Source organism: Mesitornis unicolor, unplaced genomic scaffold, assembly GCF_000695765.1.
Source record: "Mesitornis unicolor isolate BGI_N332 unplaced genomic scaffold, ASM69576v1 scaffold25567, whole genome shotgun sequence".
Lineage (NCBI taxonomy): Eukaryota > Metazoa > Chordata > Aves > Mesitornithiformes > Mesitornithidae > Mesitornis > Mesitornis unicolor.
The window spans coordinates 521-18,606 of NW_010198764.1; the positions used below are offsets into that span (position 1 = coordinate 521).

The window sequence follows — 18,086 nt, forward strand, 5'->3', positions numbered from 1 at the left end:
GAACGTGCAATCTTTGAGGTTCCTCAGCCTCACTCCCCCTGCAGCTTCTCCTTTCCCTTGTTACAGTGAGGCTGGACAAGCTCTCGGAGGTTGCCAAGGTGAACACGGATGCCATCCGCTTGGCCCAGGAGGAGATCTGCGAGTACCGCCGCCAGCTCCAGTCCAAGACCACCGAGCTCGAAGCCCTCAAGGGGACCCAGGAGTCACTGGAGAGGCAGAGACAGGACTCGGAGGAGCGCCATCATGCAGATGTCTTGTCCTACCAGGTAACATGGTGCAGTGGGCAGTGTCCCAGACATCATCTGGTGGGGAGGGACCATCCAGCTGCCAGAGAGGAGCAGTGCTGGTGCTTTGGCTTCAGAGATGGTGACCACCAGCAGCAAATCCTCAGGGTTGTGTCCAGAGCCAGCTTTCCCCAGCTCCTGGTGATCACATACCCAGAGCCTACAGTTGCATCCAGACTGTTGTGTCTCTCACCCATGATGAGGCTGTCCCACGGCTTTGAGCTGCTCATGATGGTGGTCACAAACACCACTGAAGTGTGGCCAGGGTTCCCGTGTCCCCCAGCTGTGAGCTGCAGCACAGAGGGCTGCACCAGGCGGTGGCCGTGGACTGAAATGCTGTCCCTGGGGTGATACTCCATCAACCTAAGGCTGGGGTTTGGTGGCCACCAGACTCATCCAAGTCCTAGAAGTGTTCCCACAGTTTGTCCCTGCTAGAGGAAGTTCTGGGAGGGGGCCCAGGGCTCAGCTGGCTGTAGTGTAGCTCTGAGGTGGTGCAGGGCTCCTGTCGGTTCCCCCAAGGGACCTGGACACACTGAAACAGCCCCAGGACACATCCCCTTTCCTCTTTGTCTGCAGGGGGAGGAGGGTGCAGACCCCTCTGTGAGAGCACCCCTGTCCCTCCTCTGGAGACCAGGGGACTGTTTATGGGTGCATGTGTCCCTCTGCCCCTGAGGGCTGCCCCTCCCCTGTCATCAATTGCTTTGTCTGCCCACAGGAAACCATCCAGCAGCTTGACAGTGAGCTGAGGAACACCAAGTGGGAGATGGCAGCTCAGCTCCGGGAGTACCAGGATTTGCTCAACGTCAAAATGGCCCTGGACATTGAAATTGCTGCCTACAGGTACAGAGGCAGCTGTGGGAAGGTGGGAGGGTCTCAGCCAGCCCCTAGTTGGGGATGCTCATCTATAGGGATGCTCCTTAAGGGCCTTCACCAGCACCTGGGCCCTTCTCGGTGAGAAAGAGACACTTCCACCCTAAGACCATGGTGGGCAACATCCAACTGGGTAACCCAGCCCTGCACATGGCTTGCAGAGGAAAGGGTGGGGAAACCTGCCCAGCTCAGAGTGTAGGAGCAGGAGGGTCAGCCAGCTCCTCGAAAGCAGGGCAAGGAGGGAGATGAAGTTGCAGGGCATGGCTGGCAGCTCCTGGTCGTGGGAGAAGGAATTACTGACTGCACTGCTCTGGTCTCTTCCTGACAGAAAGCTCTTGGAAGGGGAGGAATATCGGATCGAATCTGGCTTTGGGATGATCTCCTTTCCTGAGGTGGTCCCCAAGGCTCCCAGCATAGCCACCAACATCAAGGTGAAGAGTGAGGAGAAGATCAAGGTTGTGGAAAAATCTGAGAAGGAGACAGTGATTGTGGAGGAGCAGACAGAGGAAATCCAGGTGACTGAGGAGGTCACAGAGGAGGATGAGGCTGAGAAAGAGGCTGAAGAGGAGAAAGCTGAAGAGGAGGAGGAGGAAGAAGAGGAGAAAGCTGAAGCAGAGGGTGAAGAAGAAGAGGCCAAGTCTCCTGCAAAAGAGGAGGCCAAGTCCCCAGAGAAACCAGAGTCCCCCTCAAAAGAGGAGGCCAAGAGCCCAGCAGTGAAATCCCCAGAAAAGCCACCAACCCCCTCAAAAGAAGAGGCCAAGACCCCAGCAGTGAAGTCCCCAGAGAAACCTGCAACCCCCTCAAAAGAGGAGGCCAAGAGCCCAGCAGTGAAATCTCCCGAGAAACCTGCAACCCCCTCAAAAGAGGAGGCCAAGAGCCCAGCAGTGAAATCTCCTGAGAAACCTGCAACCCCCTTGAAGGAGGAGGCCAAGAGCCCAGCAGTGAAATCTCCCGAGAAACCTGCAACCCCCTTGAAGGAGGAGGCCAAGAGCCCAGCAGTGAAATCTCCCGAGAAACCTGCAACCCCCTTGAAGGAGGAGGCCAAGACCCCAGCAGTGAAGTCTCAAGAAAAACTCCCAACCCCCTCTAAAGAGGAGGCCAAGACCCCAGCTGTCAAATCCCCAGAAAAGCCCCCAACCCCCTCAAAAGAGGAAGCCAAGACCCCAGCAGTGAAGTCCCCCGAGAAACCTGCACCCCCCTCAAAAGAGGAGGCCAAGACCCCAGTTGTGAAGTCCCCAGAGAAACCTGCACCCCCCTCAAAGGAGGAGGCCAAGACACCAGCTGTCAAATCCCCAGAAAAGCCCCCAACTCCCTCTAAAGAGGGGGCCAAGACCCCAACTGTGAAGTCTCCCGAGAAAGTAAAATCTCCTGTGAAGGAGGCCAAGTCGCCACAGAAGGAAGCAACCCCGACCAAGGAGCCCACTCCCTCTCCTCCAAAGGAGCCAAAGACCCCTGCAAAGGAAGAGCAGCCCAAGGAGACAAAGGCTGCTTCCAAGCCTGGAGCTGAAGAGGGCAGGAAAGAGGAAGCTCCCAAGAAGGAGGTCCCAGCCAAGGTGGAGGAGAAGCCCAAGGAGAAGGCAGCTGCTGTGCCAGAGCCTCCAGCCCCACAGGTAAAGGAGACCACTAAGCCAGCTCCCAAACCTGCAGAAGAAAAGGCTGAGAAGGAGGCTCCACCAAAACCTCAGCAGGAGGTTGGCAAAGCATCTGCAAAGGAGGCTGAGAAGCCAAAGGCTGAGGAGAAGGTGGAGGAGCCCAAAGCTAAAGCGAAACCCAAAGATGAGCCCAAAGCCAGTAAAGAGCCCCCCAAGGCTGAGGCCCCCTCCAGCAAAGAGGGCAAAGCCCCAGAGCCAGCACCCACCACAGGAAAGAAGTGAGTGGAGCCCTGGGCGCTGAAGAGCACCCTCTGGGTGTGGGAGCTGCTCCGCTCCCCTCTGATGACTGGGCCCAGGGTGGGGACTCCCCAGCCGGGCCGGGCTTTACCTTAGCAATATGTCCGTGAGAGATGCAGCCCCTTGCTGCCCTGCCCGGCGGTTTGGCCGATAGCTTCCCTAGCAGAATGTGATGTACGCCGAGCACATTTAAACACTTGAATTATAACCGAGAAGAGACCCCGGGGGAACCCACTGCCCTTCTCCAATTAAGTGCATTTATTTAATGTATGTGCAATCGATGGATGAGTGCAATGCAGAGCTCTGGCTGCTTGGGACGGGGGCTGGCGGGGTCCTTGGGGTCTTTTCCTGCCTTCAGGGTGACAACTGTCCCTCTGAGCAGTGACCCAGGCTGTAGCCAGCTTCGGTGGAAGAGGCTGGGCGAAAGCTCCCAGGCACACGGTGCACTAGGAACCTCAGCCCACTGTTATTTGCTTTCTGTGCAATAACCAAATAAAGTGCTTACACAGACACCTCTGCTCTACTGGCCTCCTGTCTGGGGTGGGAGGAAGGGGTGGTGAAAGGAGGCAAGAAAGGCTGGCCTCAGGGGCTGGGATCTGTCACCCAGGGCTGGGGGGTGACATGGGGCTTGCCAGCATCCTGGCCCACCACAGAGCAGGTGCAAAGGATGCAGTGGGCTACCTGCCTGATCCCTGCCTGTGCAAGGGCTGGAAACAGGGCCAGCCCTCCTCTGCTCTGCAAGGATTTGAGAGGTTTGGCGGGGGTTTTTTTTGGTTGTTTTTTTTTTTTGTTGTTCCACCCCTGTTTAAGCGCAGCACCCCAGGGGCTGGCAGGGCCTGGTTTAACCCAAGTGCTGCAGCACCACCCTGCACTGAAGCACCGCGCTGATAGCAGGGGCTGCACAGGAGCACGGAGAGGGGCTGTCAGCCTCCCTGAGGGAGAAATCACCCATAGGGGAGACACAGAGAGGCTGGTGGCCAGAAGGGACAATGACCATGGGATCTGCCAAGCGCAGCACCCCAGGGGCTGGCAGGGCCTGGTTTAACCCAAGTGCTGCAGCACCACCCTGCACTGCAGCACCGTGCTGATAGCAGGGGCTGCACAGGAGCACGGAGAGGGGCTGTCAGCCTCCCTGAGGGAGAAATCACCCATAGGGGAGACACAGAGAGGCTGGTGGCCAGAAGGGACAATGACCATGGGATCTGCCCAATTCTGCCACCCTGGCAGCAGGGAGCTGTGAGGGGCTGGGGCAGGGACACATCCCAGCTCCCTGCCACCAAGCATGGCAAGCTGGGGCGCTGGGACTCACACCCCAAGCCCCAACCCCTTGCACAGCACCATGAGGTCCTGCCTCTCACAGGACACTGCTCTGCAAACCCAGGGAAGAAGCGAAGGCCCCCCTCGCTGGGAGGTTTGTGCCGACTCAGCTGGCTGGCGGCCAGCGCAGGCAAGGACACGCTGCGGCTGCAGTGCGGGCTCCGGAAAGCAGATATTTATAGCCATCTCAATTTTTTGCCATCTCAGTTCCGAGGCCCTGCGGTGGGGAGGGAGGGCAGGAAGCAGGCAGCACCTCAGGCAAGGGGGCACAGCAGCAGCAAGACGCTTGCCAGAGCCAGGGGACATAGCTTGCTGCAACCCCCATGGGTTCCCCCACCCCAGCCCTCGGTGCAGACGGGGCATCCACACGCTTTTCCTTCAATTCAGCATTTAATCCCTTCAAAACTTCAAACGAAACCCAAAGCTACAAAACCTTCAAATGAAAACCTCAGAAAAGAAAACAAAATGCTGGGATGGCGACAGTCCTCCTGGAGAAGGAGAGGACAAGACCTCCAAGACAGGACAGGGCTCATCCCAAAGTGATGCCCAGGGAGAGCTCAGCGATGGCTGAAGAACCCCTGTGGGTAGTTAAACTTGAAGGGCTTCAGGCGCATGGGTCCCCTGGAAGAAAAGAGGGAGAGGGCTGACCCATGGGGGTCAGGGAGTCCACAGCACCCGCAGAAGGGCCCTGGTCCTGGGACAGTTCCCCACAGGCAGCTAAAGAAGCTTTGAGGTTGGCACCAGCTCAGGCAGGGCCATGCTCCAGGGGACAGCAGTGCCACCAGAGTCCCTGCCAGCACCTTCACCCCTGACTCAGCTCCTCCCTGCACCAGGATCCACTCCCAGGGCACCAGGCTCTCACCTGACCAGGCGCAGACACATCTTCTCTTGGGGAAACTCTTTGGGCCCCTCCACGCTGGGGTCATGGGGCTCTGTCTCCAAGTAGACATCCAGCACCATGCACAGGCGCTGCAGCTGGTTGGTGAGGAGCTGGTAGCCCGGTTTGGGCCCCCACAGCTCCTTGTAGTTCACGTTGACCTCGCTTTCCATGGCCTGGCAGAGAAAGTGGGACAGCACAGGCTTGGGTCTCTGCTCTGCCCTTCCAGGACCCATGGCTGCACCTGGCAGGTCTTGTGAGCCTGTTCTGCGCTGCCTGGCCACCAGCTCATCCCAATGGCTCAGTTATGGACAAAGAACCACTGGGAACATCCCCCAAAAACCTCCCTCAAAGCAGCCTGGGAGGTTCTCCAGCCTCCTCTCCCTCTACCCCGGGTTACCCGAATGTTATCGTCGTTGCTGCTGTTGCGCTCTCCTTTCCAGTTCAGGCACAGGCTGAAGACAGGCGGCAGCGTTGAGTAACCGGGGTTCACGACCACAGCAGCCTGGAGCTTGGCTGAGCAGGGTAGGGAAAAAACGTCACTCGCAGCACCCATGAGGCCTCCAATTGAAGGGATGTCCCACAAAGACCCCCAGAAACTGCCTTGGCATTTCTGATGTGGGATTAGCAACTGCTAGGGGATGAAAACGTGTCTACCTGTTCCCCTTTCTATCAGAGCCATGTAGTAGAGGTGAGTGTCTTCAGCCAAGCCGGCCTCTATCACATCTTTCGTGTAGTGCAGCTCCTGCGAGAAGCAAGAGGAGGAGTGAGCAGGAGCCCCTGCCGCCACACGGGAACCAGAAGGGATCCAGCCTTGTGCTCAGTGCTTACTGCGTAATCTTCATAGGGGATAGCAACCCACTTCACCAGGCGTGAAACGATCTTGGTAGGGAAGAGATGCTGGCACTCACTGGAGACTGGCACAACGCCGTGCTCTGAAATCAAGGACAAGGCCACCTGAGCAGAGGAGGGCTGGGGACAGAGATCTGCCACTGTCCTTTAAGTGGGGACACTCCAAAACCAGGATCTGGGCACATCCTTATCCTTCCAACACCTTCATCAGGTGCTCAGAGGGGAGCAGTGGAGGCCTCGGTTGTAATCCCACCGGAGCTGGCAGCCTTGGCAGTGCATGCTCAGCCTGATCAATGGGTGCATGACATGCAGGGGTGCATGATTCACCTCCCACCACAGTCCGAAACAATTCCCAGCACAGGGATGGCCCATCCCAGAGGGATGCTGGGCACTGACAGTGGCACAGCCTTCCTCTCCCACCCAAAACAGGGCAGCTCTCACAGCCCCGCTGCCACCCAGGACAGAGGGAACAGCTGGGAACGCTGAGGGTGGCACTGCAGATCCATAGGCACCATGCGAGGTGACATCAGCCAGCTCTCCTCTGCAAGAGGACCCTGCCACTGCACCTCCCATCCTCAGGCACGGGATGGGGAGCCCAGGCACTCACCAAGTGATGCAAACTGCTTGTGGAGAGCCAGGCGGGACTGCAGCCTCGTCCGCAGCAGCTTCACCGTCAGCTCCATGTGGCTGGCGCTCAGCGAGTTGTCCGCAGTGATTGTGTGCTGTGGGCAGGACGGGCCCATCACCATCACCAGCCTGTGGAACCCCACTGGGGACCCCATGCTCCAGGAGCCACCCCACTCAGCCACAGGGACAGGCACATGCTTGAATTGCTGCTCAGTGCCCGTAACACAGTTTAGACTATCACATCTGGGAGATAAACTAAGCTGCCATGGCCCCACTGCACAGATTCATTCAACTGAGCCTGTCCCAGCCCAGGGTGCGCAGTGGTTTGGTGTGGGCTGGTGCCAGTAGGAGCTCTGGGGTCTGGGGGGACGAGACAGGACATGACAACTGTCCCCAAAACCTCCCCAAACCCCAGCTCGATGTTCTGCTGGAGAGGGGAGGGGTGTCACATACCTGAGGCTGATCCTTGGGGAAATGCAGGCCGCCCAACTTCTGCACCCACACATAGGGGTGCCCCAGCTCTGTCACATAGTCGCTCAAGGTCAGGATGCTGTGGGGACAATGACAAAGGGTTACGTCACCCCAGAGCACTCCCCCTGTCCCCCCACTGCCCAGCCTATGAGTCAGCTGGAAGGAGCTGGTGCTTCTTTCACCTGCATCCCAAGCTGTGCCCGGTGAACCCACCTGATGCTGACTGGCAGGACACCAGCCTCCTGGCCACCAAACCCACACCATGGTGGGAGCAGGGCACTCACACCAACCGCCTGCACTCACCCCACTTTATCGAACTGGAACTGGTTGGCCGGGTTGGGTGTTTTCCTCCCGTGGTCTCCAGGATAGAGGCAGTTGAGGAGGGAGTCTGGGGAGAGCAGGTCACTGGCAGGAAGAGGGAAGAGGTTAAATCAGCAGCAGCCTGGGTTCCATGGGCTCTCTGGGGTGGTCATTAACAGGCTCTGAGCCCAGAGGCAGGCATTACGAGCTCTGTAAGTTGAGTTAAGACCACAATGGTTTGTTTTCCCCTAATTCCACCCTGAAAGAAGATCTGTCTCCTTCTGTGAGGAAGCTAGAAATCATGGGGCAACAGCTTCCCTGTTTCCCAGGAAGCTGCTCACTCCTGTGCAATAACACCCAAGCCTGCTGATGTGTATGGAGAAAACACTGTCCGCATAGGCAGGGCACAGTCTGATGACTGCTTGCTAACAAAAAAGGAACCTAAGCAGAGGAATTCTGCTTAAATAAAAATGAAATAAAATTCTTCATGTCTGACTGCACTCACAAGCCCAACCAAGTGTAAAAGGCTGCAGGATCTGGGGTCTGGCTCAAGCTGCAGCCTCTCTGGTTTGGGGTAATACAGCCAAGGGCAGCTGCAAGGGAAGAAGCAGCCTGCATGGGAACCCTGCAGAGAGCAGCAGGCTGCTGCCACAGAGGGTTTGGGGTACCTACGGGGAAAAGGGAACCTTGAGAGGTCTGAGAGGACTCATATGCGACTGGCTGCGAGGCAGCACTTGCTTCCAGGTAGCCCAGGTACAGCTTCTCCCACCTCCCCTTTTCTCAGGCATCTCCTCCAGGCCCAGAGATTGCCACCAGAGAGCTGGCAGCTGATGGGAGCTCCCTAGGCAGGCTCCCACAGCTGCCATTTCAGCCTGTCCTGACATAAATCCGGCTCCAGCGGACTCTCAGGAGCCCAGGGAGAGGCAGCCGCATCTCCTGCGCTCAAGACAAGGTGACCTGTGGTGCAAGCAGGTGAAGGGAGCTGCAAGGCACAGGCTGCAGGAGGGAGAAAAGCAGCTCGGCTGCAAGAGGCCGATTGAATGCGATAAGCAGGATCGGTTCTCCCCCAGCTCTCAACAGGTCTAGCACTGCTCCCCTAAGAAGTTCCCAACCATCATGTCCCTGGCTTTTCATGACAGAGTGAAAGGAGAAGGATGCTGCCAGGGCACAGGATGCTCAAGGTGGAAGAACTCCCCAGAGGCAGAGATGGAGCTCTGCCCATTGGGGTCTCCTTTACCCACTGAAGGACAAGCCAAGACAGCACTTTAAAACGGCAGCTCTGCACAAAGGCCCTTAAGTTCCCCCAGGAAAGGCAAGGGGAGGGACTGAGGTTAAAACCTCACCTGCCAGGAGCTATGGTTGAGCAGAGGGACACTGCCACCACAAGCTGCTCTTGGCACTACGTCACTCTGATCAGAGCATGTCAGGACACCATGGCAGGGTGTTCTTGGCAAGTGGAGGCATCACTGTCTGATGAGCTGTGGTCTCAGTGCCCATTGGGCTCTCCTTACCCAGCACTGATGGCAGTTGTCATCTCAATGGCAGTGGTCACCTTGGCTTTCACTGTCATGACGTTGAGGTTCATCAGGTAGTAAAAGGTCAAGTGAAGCACGTTCTCATCTGCGTCAACAGAGAAGAGGCAAGGCTGCTGTCTGCTCTAGCTCAGAGCACTCTGCAGGAGGGGACATACATCTGTCCCTCTCTAGGACAGCAGCAAATTGGGCAGAGAGGCAATGTGGGGTGTAACTGGCAACCAATGCCCCATAACCTCTAACGCTGTCCCATCAGCATTTGCCAGGCTCTTATCTGTCAGGCCCAAGACCCCACCACAAAAGAGAAAAGCTCCCAACTTTTAGATGGGGGAAGTTTCAGAGCAAGGTCATCCCACCTGTGTGTGTAAGAGGGGCTCTGGAAGCCAGAGGTGCTAAACCACCTTGGTCAGCATCCTCTGGAAAGGCACATGCGTCCCTGCTGGGGCAGCAGGGCTGAGGGCAGGAAAGCCTCTCCGCACCCTGAGCTATCCCCAAGGACCCCAAGCCGCTGCCAGGTCACTCTCTGACCTGCTGTCACACACCCTTGTGCGCTCTCTACCAAAAGCCACCAGACCCCGCTTACCCTTGCACTTCAGGTCAACAGTGACAGACAAGGGGTGTCGCTTGAGCATCTCTTTGCGCTTGTCATCCAGCTGCACACCCAGGGTGGGCCTGCGCCGTTTCTGGGGAGGGTGAAGCAGAATTGTCAGACCCTTCCCCTGCTCCTTGGCAACCCACAGCCCCTGCACTCCTCTCCCACTGCCCTTTCATTCTAGTCTAGTTCCCCAATCCCCCAGCACCACGGCTGGAGCAGCCCTGAGGAGGGTGGGGAGCAGGAAACACTTGCCCTGCTGCAGCGCAATGAGCGGCTCCAGCTCCTGTCACTCCTTCAGCTCCCAGGAGTGTCTGCCCCCCTGTGAGATGGGGCCAAGGACCTGCTGAGCCCAAAAGTTTCCCCACCATGAGGGGCAGAAGCTGATGCCCTTCCCTTTACTCTTGTCCACAACAAGAGCCCAATACACCAGGTGCTGCTGCTGGGTAGCGGGGAGTGGTGGCACAGACCTCCCTCTCCCCAGCACCCAGCAGGTACAACTTGTGGGACCTGAACGCAGCCCTGAGGGAGCGCTCAGCAACCCTGGGTACAGAGTTCAGCTCAGCATTTTTGGCAGATGGCAGGGGACAGACACACATCCCTCCCAGCAGGACATCGGTCTCCAGCCAGCCTCCCCGGCCCGAGGCTATTTATACAAAGTGGAACAGCTCCAGCTGGAGAGCTGAGGCAGCTGCTGCTGCCGGGTAGGATGAGCCGGGCAGATTTGTACTCTGGCTCCCCTGCATCCAGAACAGAAACTGGAATTGGCACCTCTCTCCTCCCAAGAAACATCTTGATTTAATGTCAGTGCAACTCCACACGCACTCACAGCGTGTGAGGACCAGTTCCCAGCCCCACTCAGGCCTGGATCCCACAGCATCTCCAGTTAGCAGGTGCAGATTGGTTTGCCCACACAATACGGCGCTGGGAGAGGACACAGAAGGGGACAGGGCTATCCCTTACCGTGGTCTGCTCCTCCTCGGCATCAGAATCGCTTTCATCATCTGTGCAAAGAGAGGGGTGTAAGCAGGGACCGCCTGTGGCTCTGCAGCTTTCCCACAACCAGCACTACCAGCCCCTTCTCCAAGACTACAGCCCCCAAACATCACCATCCCCCAAAAGCGGGGCCCCAGCAGGATGCAGACACACAGGAGCATGTGTCCCCTTTACCAAGGGTCACTCCAACAGATGAGAGACTGTGAACATGCCTGAGGAAGGAGGAGCTGGGGACAGAGGGGATCAGCCGCCAGGGACTTCGGCCAGTAGCACAGACACCAACGTGCCATTTCAGCATCCACCCCAGAACCCACCCACTTCTTTACCCAACTCCTCTGCCTGCAGCACACAGCATCACAGCCTGGGGTGGTTACACCACTCCAACTCACCCTGCGAGTCCTCAGGTGGCTTGTACAGGGCTTTGGCTTCCTCTACGCTCCCTTCAATGGCAACCACGAGCTTCTTATCTACAGAGGAGAAACGAGAACTGAGCTACAAACCTCACTTCTGTATGGGAAACGCAGTTAGAAGCAGTCCTGCCCCAGAACACTTCTGCTTCATGGCTGCATATGGCAGAGCCCTGTGGCAGAGGATGCCCAAACAAAGGGTCAGTGGGAAGAGGCAATGGTCCAGAGGGCTCTGTGGGGCCACCACAGGGCTGGATCTCCTGGGTAGGATGGGGTCAGAGAAGGGAAAAATGCTGGGTTTTGAGGGACTGACCCTGGAAACCGTGAAGGCCAAATCTTTATTAAGAGCCAAGAGGGGCTGGGGTCTGGCTGGTAAAAGCAGGGAGCAAGGAGCTGGGTCATCAGGGCTGCAGGTACTCATTAGCAGGGAACTGGTGTGGCCAAGTGCCACAGTGTGGTCCTTCCATGCTCCTCTGCTGCCTGTCCCACTGCCAGAGCAGTGTGAGAGCAGGTGGGATTGCAGCTCTCACGCTGCTCTACAACCCTCTCCACACAGGAGATGTGGACAGCCTGGGAGATGCCAAGTCCTGCAGGAAAATCCCTCCTGCAACAGGGAGGCTTCAGAAATCACCCCGAAATGCAAAGCTGCCTCAGGGGATGAAGGCTTTCAGGTGAGCTGTGGGAAAGGGCCTTTGTGAGGGCACTGCCACCCATGGGTGGCACAATGCAGCACCCACCCCATGGGATGACAGGTCTTGGGAGGCCGCGTCAGCAGTGAGCCAGCTCGCAGGCTGCAGGGATGCCCCCGCTGACCTTGAGAAGGGTGGCAGAGGTGGGAAGTGAGCTTTCCAAGCAGTTCTACCACTGAGGGAGCTGAGCAAACAAGGTTTCAAGTGCTGCTGCCTCATTGTGCTGGCCGCAGGGCCACCCTGCTGCTCTGCGCTCAGCAGAATCCAGCAGCAGAGCAGATGGGACAAAAAGGTCCTTGCAAAGTGTCCCCAAAGCAGTGCTGTCTGCAAGCGGGAGTGAAATCTGGCCTGTGGGGAGAGCACTGCCCCCCAGTCCTGGCTGGTGACAGTCCCTCACGGTGTCACTGAGGACTGTACTCCCCTCTGGTGCTCACCGCAGGCCTGACCATAGGCGCTGGCTTGAACGAAGAGGACGTAGAGAGGTGGCGGGAGGTGTCGGGCTGTCTCGTACTGTTTGTGTGCCTGGTCAAAAGGCATGAAGAGATACTCCTGGACGGGCAGGGAGGCCTGGGGAAACAAGAGAGCTAACCTTCAGCATTGGGAACAGAATAATTCACCCTCCTCATCTCCTTCTCACCCCAAGCTGCCAAGTGGGAGACTGGAAAGCAGCACAGCAGCTGTGGTGCAGGGTTAAATGCAGCCTCAGGCACAGCAGCACCCAGGGAATGGCTGGCAGCGCTCCTTTGCTGGAAAACTTTTGGATCTGAAAATAACCCAGTTCCTTCTCCTGCTCTTCCCTCCCAGGGCAACCACCAGGGGCTGGAACTGCGTATGGCTCTCCAGGGAAAGGCCCATTTAATGACTCCTCCATCCGCAGTTCTGCAGGAATTGCCGCATAAACAAGGAGGCTCTGGAGGAGTTTTGGCATGAGGCAAACTGGGAACAAAACGTCTCCAAAGCAGAAGCAGCCCCGGCGCTGCACCTCTAACACAGCCCTTGGAGCATGACCTCAGCTCAGCCCCTTCCTGCAGAGCTCAAGTACCTGCATGATGCTGTTGAGCCGAGGCTGGAGGCTGCTCAGATATTCCTTCTTCACCTCGATCTCCTTCAGGATCTTCTCTTTGCTGGTCAGGCACTCTTTGTACTTCTCTGCCAGCCTAGGGGTAGGAATTCAGCTACCAACATGCACCACAGCTACAAAGCCTGCTGTGGCCTGCCTGGGTCACGGGCCCTAGCTCTCCTGACCTGACAAAAGTCACTGCAGGAGCCAGGAGAGCTCAGACATGGTGACAAACAAAGAGGTCTTAATGTCAAGTGCAAGCAGAGGCAGCAATGAACTGATTAGAGCTGGAAAACAAATGGGAAGTGGAAGCTCAGCCTAATGCTGTGCTCTGAGAAGGGACACCAACATCTTTCCTCAGCAGACCCTCACCACACCAGCCTCTGCTGCCAGCAGGCACGCTGACAGCCCTGCCAACCCTGCCAAGCTCCTGAAGAGGCTTTTCCACTTTGCACCACCAGAGCTACTCCACATCACAGCAACTCCTCAGTTAAACTCATGCAAGTGCTCCTATGTAGCTGGGTAAAAAGCCCAGGAAAATAAGCTCACCAGGACCCTTTGACCCCTGGGTATGCATGTGTTTAGGGAGAACATGTTCAATTTCTTTATTACTGTTGATTGCTCCTCTTTGTGCCGGGCAGGAGGTTGCAGGGAAAGCTGGGTATGGAGCTGTGCTGCCCAGGGCAAGCCACCACCATGGCAGGGGGAATGGCAGCCTGGGGGGCTCAGGCACTCCCAGGACCCTGCTCCCCACTGGATGAGAGCACCCAGAGTGCAGAGGAACCCCCTCCAAGGAGAGCCAACAGATCCGACATCACAGGACTGAAACGCTTCCGTTTCCAAGCAAAACTATATTTGTGGGATCAGTGCACACCCCAACGGGCTCCACCACAACGCAGTTTTGAAGTGCAGCTTTTAGCCACCTGCGTGCCCGCACCAGCTGAGGGACCTCGGGGGTCAGATCCTGCATCAAGGAGGTGGCTGACAGCACCAGGACAGGAGCACCCATCGCAGGGTAGCGCAGCCCGGAGCAGCGCTGCACAGACAGCTCCCCACCGTGGCAAGCATTAGGAGCACAGGCAGCGGGAACGGCAGCAGCACCCGGCTGTGACGCCAAGCCAGGCTGGCTTAATTTTGCTCCTCACGCCACAGCACAGCAGACAAAACAGGGATTGCTTTGCCGTCCCTGGCACACCCTGCAGAATCAGGTTATGGGTGGAAGCGCATAACTGCCCACCCTCAATATCACCCCGAGGGCAAGCAGCGTCCCTGTTCTCTGCTGCAAAAGCCTCCAAGCAGACGCTAGGGAAATGTCAAGCTATAAAATTCCTTTCCTTCCCTTCATACCCAAGAGTCAGTGCTGATGTTTGCTGCCTCAGTGAGAGAACACACATGGGTTTATGAGGAGAGTCAAGACGCCTTTGCTGTCATCACCCACAGCACAAGGTGCAGTCCCAGCTGCACAGCCCCTCTTGCACAGTGGCTGTGGCTGGCTTGGGGCTTCTCTTGTGCTGGTTTGGAGACTGCTCTGCTCCCCAGGGTCCCTGGGGCTCTCTCTCATCAGGTGGGTGAAAGAAAACCCCCTGATCTATGAAACAAGGATCCTACCAAGCACATCGCTACACAAGGAACGATCCTCCACACGGAGGGCTCAGTTACACAATAAATCTGGCACTTGTTCTACACTGGTTATTTCAAGTGGGTGTTAAAACCTTTATCACCCACATTTGCTTCACCCAGCAGCTGTGCAGCTTATTCCCGGGGTCTGCCAAGAGCCCTGCAGTTCAGTGCACGCCACACGCTCAGCACTGGATGTGCTGACAGCGAACCGAGGTGCCGCTCACCCACCTCTTGCGCTGCTCCAGCTCCCAGTCCAGGCGGGCCAGGGTCTGCTGGTGGGGCTCAGACAGGGTGATAGCGGGCCGGCTGATTTCAGGGGGGGCCTCTTTGTAAAACTCCTCCAGGCTCACCAGTTCAATCTCCTCATGTTTTGACCTGCCAGGACAGACGGATCACATTGGGAAAGGGTGGGAAATGCCACGGCAGGGCTGGACTCGACCGTGGCTCACACGAGAACTGTCAATGCCAACTGACCCACGCCCTGGCTTCACTCTGCTGCATGAAACACCACAGCATCAGCAAGCAAAACTGCAGCAGAGCAGTGAAAGCTCTGCACAGGGTTCCTTCTTTCACACCTTCCCCGCATGGTTAACTGCAGCGCTGTCTGAAGCATCAGTCTAAACACAGCCTTCCTAGCAGCAGCTCAGAGCACTGCCCGTGCAACGGGCATGACAGAAGGCTTGGCTTTTGGGTAAAAACTCCTGATATGCGGAGGTCAGAGAGTCCTTGAAGAGAAGCGTGGCCACATCTTTGACATGTACCCATTTTCTCCTCCACTGTCCCTCTTTCACAACAGATGCCTTCTTCCCTTCTCCCTACATGTCCCAGCACAAGAACTCTGGGACACTGTGTCTCTCCTGTGTGATGGCATCTGGAGCACCTGCTCTCCTCCTGCAGTGGTGTCAAACATTCAAGGCCTACACCCCATCTCAGACACATCAGCTCTTCCTCTCCTCCCCACCCAAACTCACTTGAACTCCAAGCATTTGGTGATCTCCTTCTGCAGGTGCATCACCTCGTAGAGCAGGTTCTGGAGCTGCAGGTGATATGCGTCAACCTTCTGCTTTGCCTGAAACACCGATATGGCAGGGGATGAAGCTCCGTTACCTTCCTCCCAGAAAACACACCCCGCAAGAGTCACCAACACACATCCCCCACACCATACCGGCTAGGAATGGTGGGGTTTAGGGTATGCAACAATTTTTGGGGCTAAAGGTATTTTCAGGGGCTAGGAAAGCAAATGCTCATCACATCAAACTGATTCTAGTCCCTTTCAACATGTTCTATGGACAAGGTACAGAACAGGGAAGAGCTGCTGGGGCATACGGGCTGTTGCAGATGCAGGTTTTACATGGTTATGATTTAGCAGCAATTTAAGATTTATTGAAAGTGTGAAGGCGAGGTTGCACCTCTACATGGACTGAGTCCCCTCCAATCCCTGTACCTGTTTCCTCAGCGGTACAATGAAAATGAGTGTTGTTCACAAACTGCGAAAAGCTCTCAGAGAACTTTGGGTCAGGAGCTTCAGGGCCCACCATATACACACTTCTGAGGCCTGCAGCACACCAGACTCTTGAGACAGAGCTTTCTGACTTCCTATCGTATTTGAGACAGAAGCAGATGCCACTCCTGCTTTATTCATTGTAATTCACTACAGTGGAATCTCCTGACAAAACCCTAATTCAAACCCCACGACCTGGTTGGTGTTTAATTCCTCTCACACAGACCAGGCAGAATTGTCACCATCTCCAGTCCCGCTGTGTCCTGACCTGTATTTGTCACCCCTAACCCTGCTGTACCTCATGGGTTTGATCCCTCCCTTTCTTCAGCCGAATATGGGCCAAGCGGTTGAGCTTCTTCAGGGTCATGAAGTGGACACAGCTCTGAATGCGACGTTCATCGATCTCTGAAGCCTGAGAGAGGAGAGAGGCGTTTGAAGCAGTGGAGACAGCCAGCACCACAAAGCCCTTTGCTGCAGGGACTTCCTGTGAGTCCCTGTCACAGACAGGGCTCTGTGCTTCTCTAAGGAGCCACAATTAATGTCACCAGGGCTTCTGAGGGAGCCTCCCGCTGCCAGACTCACAGGTCACAGCTGGAAATAAATAGGGGGGGTTTCTGGGCTCACTCTGGTGATTTTTCTTGGCAGTAAGATCAGAGGCATTTGAGCCTGAAGTGCCCACTCTGCCATGCAGATGACAGTGTGGGTGGTCGCAGCGCAAGCCTTCCCCGCCACGGCTGAGGCTGCTGGGCCTCCATGGGACAGAAAGAACCTGGCCACTCCGGCCGCAGACAGTAGCTCCCCATCTGTCAGCACGCTTCCCAGCAGCACCCACACACTCTTTAGGAGATCGGTAGCTCAGTCAAAGACCAAACACCTCAGCTAAAGGGTATTTTATTTTATATGAGGTAGGCTGCTCCATTTTCCCAATTCTCCACAGAAGACGGTGCCGCTTCTGCTCCTATTCCTCTCAGATTAACGGGCAAACATCAAAGAACAGAACACATCAAATTAAGCAAAAATGCTTCTCCTTACATTGTCCTTGATGCCCCTGCTCTTCAGCTCCTGGATTTCTGCCATCAGCCTCTGGAGCTCCTGGCAAGTCTCTCTGTAGAGTTCATAGTCTTTGATGGGGTTCCGGAGATCCACCTCGCACTCCTCGCTGTAGTACCTGACATCCTACAAAGGCAGAAACACCCTTCTACAGCTCGTTCCTTCCACTTCTCTGGAAAGCACACTGGGAAACAAACTGCGGGGTCTCGATTCCTGCCTCTGTCCATTGATCCCACGCCCAAGGAGACTTTACACATGGGGGAGGACTCTTAATCCCAGGCACAAACACTACCAGGCATTAAAAGGCCTGGGATGTTCAGGCTGTCTTTTCTATAGTTGCTATAAATTTAAACCAGTATCCATCTTGCACCCACGTATCTATGTGACTACAGATGATAAATAAAGATGAGAATTACTTCTTCCATCTCTACCCCTACTTTGGCTGAACCCAAGTTACCCAGCTGCTCACAGGACTGTTCTAAGGCAGCCTGCAAACCCCTGCAGGACCTTTCAGCCTTGTGCTTGCTCTCCCTACATCTCCAGAGGAGCATTTGCTTCCCTGAGCACCATGTTTCCTGAAGGAGACGCAAGCAGGTTCAGAAATTCAGAGTGGGAGTTTCAGAGGCACTGGGACCTGGCTCAGCTCTGGAGGAACAACCTCACAACTTCCCAAAGGGGAGAGTCAGGCCAGCAAAGAGCAGGAGTGAGAACAGCCCTTTGTAAGGCAGCAGAATGCAAACACCCTGCCGCACCAGACAGGCTCTGCCTGTGCCCATGGGCAGCCAGGGGCCCTACCTGGTCAGCATCCGCCTTGCTCCGCTTGCCCTCCTGTGGACCCCCATCCGTGCGGATCACTTTGGGTTTCCGCTTCTTGCTGGAGTCTGATGACATGGTGCTGCCAGCCAGGGACTGCAGGACAAGAGGCAAAGCTGCCAGGGATCAGGGCTATCCCAGGCTCCCTCCTGCCAGCTCACCTTGGACTCTGCAGTCTCAGCAAGCCCCTGCGCCCCCTCCCTGCCCAAGCCCAGGCTTTCTCTCCACACGCTTCCCCCATTCCAGCACTCACCCCACCACAGACCCTCAGCACACCAAGCCTAGTGGCTTCTCCTCACCCAGAGCCCCCCAGCACACCGGGCCTGGGGACTTCTACTC

At 56.4% G+C, this 18,086-nt stretch overlaps 2 protein-coding genes across 2 annotated transcripts; one reads left to right on the forward strand and one right to left on the reverse strand.

The window, feature by feature from the left end:
- The first annotated feature begins 74 nt into the window (after positions 1 to 74).
- On the forward strand, positions 75 to 3,028 carry NEFH (neurofilament, heavy polypeptide). Its single transcript, XM_010189263.1, has 3 exons — positions 75 to 266; positions 1,000 to 1,124; positions 1,483 to 3,028. The coding sequence occupies exons 2-3, from the start codon at positions 1,048 to 1,050 to the stop codon at positions 3,026 to 3,028; spliced, it is 1,623 nt and encodes a 540-aa protein (XP_010187565.1). The 5' UTR covers positions 75 to 266; positions 1,000 to 1,047.
- Positions 3,029 to 4,905: 1,877 nt separating this feature from the next.
- On the reverse strand, positions 4,906 to 17,841 carry THOC5 (THO complex 5). Its single transcript, XM_010189265.1, has 19 exons — positions 17,730 to 17,841; positions 16,917 to 17,060; positions 16,183 to 16,296; positions 15,355 to 15,452; positions 14,612 to 14,758; positions 12,746 to 12,860; positions 12,138 to 12,270; positions 10,997 to 11,074; positions 10,575 to 10,615; positions 9,603 to 9,702; positions 8,999 to 9,107; positions 7,491 to 7,592; positions 7,170 to 7,266; positions 6,697 to 6,811; positions 6,069 to 6,172; positions 5,895 to 5,982; positions 5,638 to 5,753; positions 5,223 to 5,413; positions 4,906 to 4,981 (listed from the first exon to the last, which is right to left on the reverse strand). The coding sequence occupies exons 1-19, from the start codon at positions 17,823 to 17,825 to the stop codon at positions 4,918 to 4,920; spliced, it is 2,052 nt and encodes a 683-aa protein (XP_010187567.1). The 5' UTR covers positions 17,826 to 17,841; the 3' UTR covers positions 4,906 to 4,917.
- Positions 17,842 to 18,086: the final 245 nt, after the last annotated feature.

Coding starts and splice junctions, on each gene's coding strand:
- NEFH (XM_010189263.1), top strand. CDS start 1,048: ATGGCAGCTCAGCTCCGGGAGTACCAGGATTTGCTCAACGTCAAAATG. Junction 1,125..1,482: donor ATTGAAATTGCTGCCTACAG/GTACAGAGGCAG, acceptor TCTTCCTGACAG/AAAGCTCTTGGAAGGGGAGG.
- THOC5 (XM_010189265.1), bottom strand. CDS start 17,825: ATGTCATCAGACTCCAGCAAGAAGCGGAAACCCAAAGTGATCCGCACG. Junction 6,812..7,169: donor TCCCCAAGGATCAGCCTCAG/GTATGTGACACC, acceptor TCCTGCCCACAG/CACACAATCACTGCGGACAA. Junction 5,983..6,068: donor TCCCCTATGAAGATTACGCA/GTAAGCACTGAG, acceptor TGCTTCTCGCAG/GAGCTGCACTACACGAAAGA.